The sequence below is a fragment of the Gavialis gangeticus genome, unplaced genomic scaffold, assembly GCF_001723915.1.
Source record: "Gavialis gangeticus isolate Ggan-Ray unplaced genomic scaffold, GavGan_comp1, whole genome shotgun sequence".
Taxonomy (NCBI): Eukaryota; Metazoa; Chordata; order Crocodylia; family Gavialidae; genus Gavialis; species Gavialis gangeticus.
The window spans coordinates 6,174,378-6,177,383 of NW_017729012.1; the positions used below are offsets into that span (position 1 = coordinate 6,174,378).

General features: G+C 42.9%; 1 protein-coding gene and 1 long non-coding RNA gene across 2 annotated transcripts in view; one reads left to right on the forward strand and one right to left on the reverse strand.

The window, feature by feature from the left end:
• MYO19 (myosin XIX) overlaps positions 1-3,006 on the forward strand; it is a 31,108-nt gene that overhangs the window by 22,985 nt on the left and 5,117 nt on the right. The window contains exons 19-21 of the mRNA XM_019511109.1: positions 492-562; positions 1,224-1,339; positions 2,631-2,800. Coding sequence (XP_019366654.1) covers positions 492-562; positions 1,224-1,339; positions 2,631-2,800 — 357 coding nt within the window. The remainder of the gene's footprint in view (positions 1-491; positions 563-1,223; positions 1,340-2,630; positions 2,801-3,006) is intronic.
• LOC109293270 overlaps positions 1,339-3,006 on the reverse strand; it is a 4,934-nt gene continuing 3,266 nt past the window's right edge. Inside the window, exon 3 of the long non-coding RNA XR_002096285.1 lies at positions 1,339-1,423. This is a non-coding gene — a long non-coding RNA (uncharacterized LOC109293270). The remainder of the gene's footprint in view (positions 1,424-3,006) is intronic.

Consider the following 3,006-nt stretch of genomic DNA (forward strand, 5'->3'; position numbering starts at 1 on the left):
GCCCCCTTTGACCCTCCTGGGGATTACCTTCCTCTGGGCTTGGAGGATCGTCTCCTTAAGGAGCGACCACTCCCCTTGGACACCCGGCTCCCCTCCCCTCTGAGACTTCAGCGCTTCTCCAACTATCTTCCTTAGCTCGTTGAAGTTCGCCCTCTTAAAATCTAGGGCCACCACCTGACTGCTTGCCTTTGCCACCTTGCGCTGAATGGTGAATTCTAGCAGGCAGTGGTCACTGTCGCCCAGGGGGTCAAGCACCCGCAGCCCCCTCACCAGGTTGTCGCCCGTGGCCAACACCAAGTCCAACAAGGACTTAGCTTGGTTTAGCTCCAATCACCTCATTCTCAAATGATTTGCAGTTATTGGAATAGAAAGGCTCCAAGTCCTTAAAACTTAGTTTATCCGTAGCTTTTCGCGTGTGTCCTAAATGGTGCAAACCTCTTACCAGCCGCACCCAAACGAAGTTGGAAAAGTGCTTTGAATTTCTGCTGCAGGTTCTCTGTCAACTTGAGGCATGTGGCATAGTAGAAACGATCACTATCAGTGCAGCTGGATTCCCTATTAGGTAAGTCCAGTGAACATTAAGTTGTTCATGATTACTGTTTCTTCATAATAAGCCATAGCTCCTAAGACTTCGTAGGCCAGACCTCTTCTGGTGAGATTCCAGTGACTGCCGTGAATGTATTAGGCAAACGCTGTTTCTCTGCATTACAACGCAGTTGCTGAACGATGTCTTTTACTACCAGTTACTACTGCAGAGATGAAGGGAGTACATAAGCCTGCATCTGAGTAATTTACTTGTTAGTCTGCTTCTACATTTTACTTAGACACGTACACCTCTTGATTTGAGATTTTTTCAAAACTGCTACATTCTTGTGTGTAATAATCTACACCAAAAACTGGCCTTCCCTCCTTTGCTAAGAGTGAACATGACACACTGCAGGGATTGCTCCAATCATGAATGTAGTTTATAAAATACACCGTAATAGCTTCCCTAGAGCATGTTTCCAATAGTTAAAGAAAAGGAACGGAAGGACTCCACCAGCCCAAGTTTGCAGCAGTTAATCTTTCACCAGAAAGGTCATTTTACTGGACACGGTTGACAAGGCAATGACCTCACACACCTGGGAGCTCTGTTCATCAGATCCTAAAACCATTGCATCCTTTTCCTCTTGAGGGGCAGTAAATGGCATTTGTTTAGAACCGACTGTTGTTCTGGCTCTCAGGCTCTCCTTCCAAAGTTTCACCGAGCGTTACGAAGTACTGAGAAAATCACGTACATCAAAGAAAAACACAGGACATGATGATGAAAATGGTCTCCCCCCTGCCAAGAAGAAAAAAGGTACGCTTCTTTCTTGCCTGTTATGTAACCCCACACCACGTTTGTCACTACTGTGCAAATCAAACGCCGCTACGATGCTGGTAACTGCACTTTCCACACAGTCTGTTACTTGGGCAGGCTTTATCAAATCGGTTAAATGAAATGACTTCCATGCCATGCTATTTTTCTATAGATGGCTGCTGTATTTTGACTTGGATACAATGATTAAGTTAATTCTGTTTGTTTTGCTTCTGAATTTTTAAGTTGACTTTGAAACGATTTCGAGTCTTTTTATTTGCTTACATTCCTTCTTTCTCTCTCTGTTTCTTGTCTCTTGCCAAACGTGCACTTGGCCCTCTAGCTTTACTGGATATTGCTGCCGCTATTGTACTGTTTCTCCTACCTTTTGCAGACTTCTCTGTGGGAGTCTTTTTACAAAGAAACAAGTGAGGATGCGTTTAAAAAATGTAAACAGATTCAAAAGGTAACAGCTTTGGTATGAATTCCTGGTAGGGCAGTTATTAGGAAACCCCCTAATTACTTGTTAACTTTTGTAATTGGATACTGCACATTCATCCATTTTTCCTCATAATCTAATGTATGTTACCTTAACCCAGAGAAAAATGTAGTAAGTGATGAAGGGTCAACCAGCAGTGACAAAACTCCAGCTAGTTCTAAACCTGTTAAGTTCTAGCCAACACTGATCACTTGGTTAAATGCAGTAAGGAAATGTAGGCAGGAAAAAAAAAAATTGAAACCAAAAATCAATTTGAAATCTTTTGGGTACTTTCATGAAAAATGGTTCAGGCTGATTGGCTACCAACTCTCCTTATCTGACAGGTAACAAGTTAAGAACGAGCATTGTCATTAGAACTATACCCGTCGTCCCCCCCTTTTTTTTTTTGATAGTTCACTGTAACTCCAGTTCTTTGCCGTCTGTATTACACTGGATCTGTCTGTGTTGATCTGTTTGATTCTTAACCGCGTCGCTGCCTCTTCTTAATTATGTTCTGTGTAGTAAGTTTCAAACACTAGAGCTACACCACAAAATGAAGACGCGAGTGCAGCACTTACTAGCTAAGTCTAGCTAGCACACATACCAATAGCAGCGGTGTGTGGCAGCTGGTTCGGGACGTGCCTAGGATCGCTGGATATATTACATAGCTACATTACACTAGTACTTGCTACACTTGCCTTCATTTTGCAGTGTAAACTCAGCCAGAGATTTGTAGACAAAATGATGGATGTTTTGTCTCTGTAGGACTTTTTACTTGATGATCGACTTCTCCCTTCACCATCTTGCATTTTGCAGGTGGGACTGTGATGCCGCATAGTGATGAAGCATTGCGCTCCGTCATCCAGGAGGTTCTTCAGAACGTGGTGGGGGCACAAAGTGCAGCTTCCCTCAAGCAAACAGAAGCCAAAGCCAACAATTCTTTGGTATATTGTGGCAAAACCAAAGTATTTATGACGAACTCTATGGTAAGTATGTGCACATCCCAATCTCCTGGGCTAAAAACAGAAGGTGCTCATATACGTGTATACAACCTACTCCCATGGTCAGTGACAACTCGTACTGACTTCTCTGAAGCCAAAATGTAGCATCCCAACTCACAATATAAAAAAAAAAAAAATCTGCTTATGCCATGCAATAGCAATCCAATAGAAGTAGAAATCTGCCTTAAAGA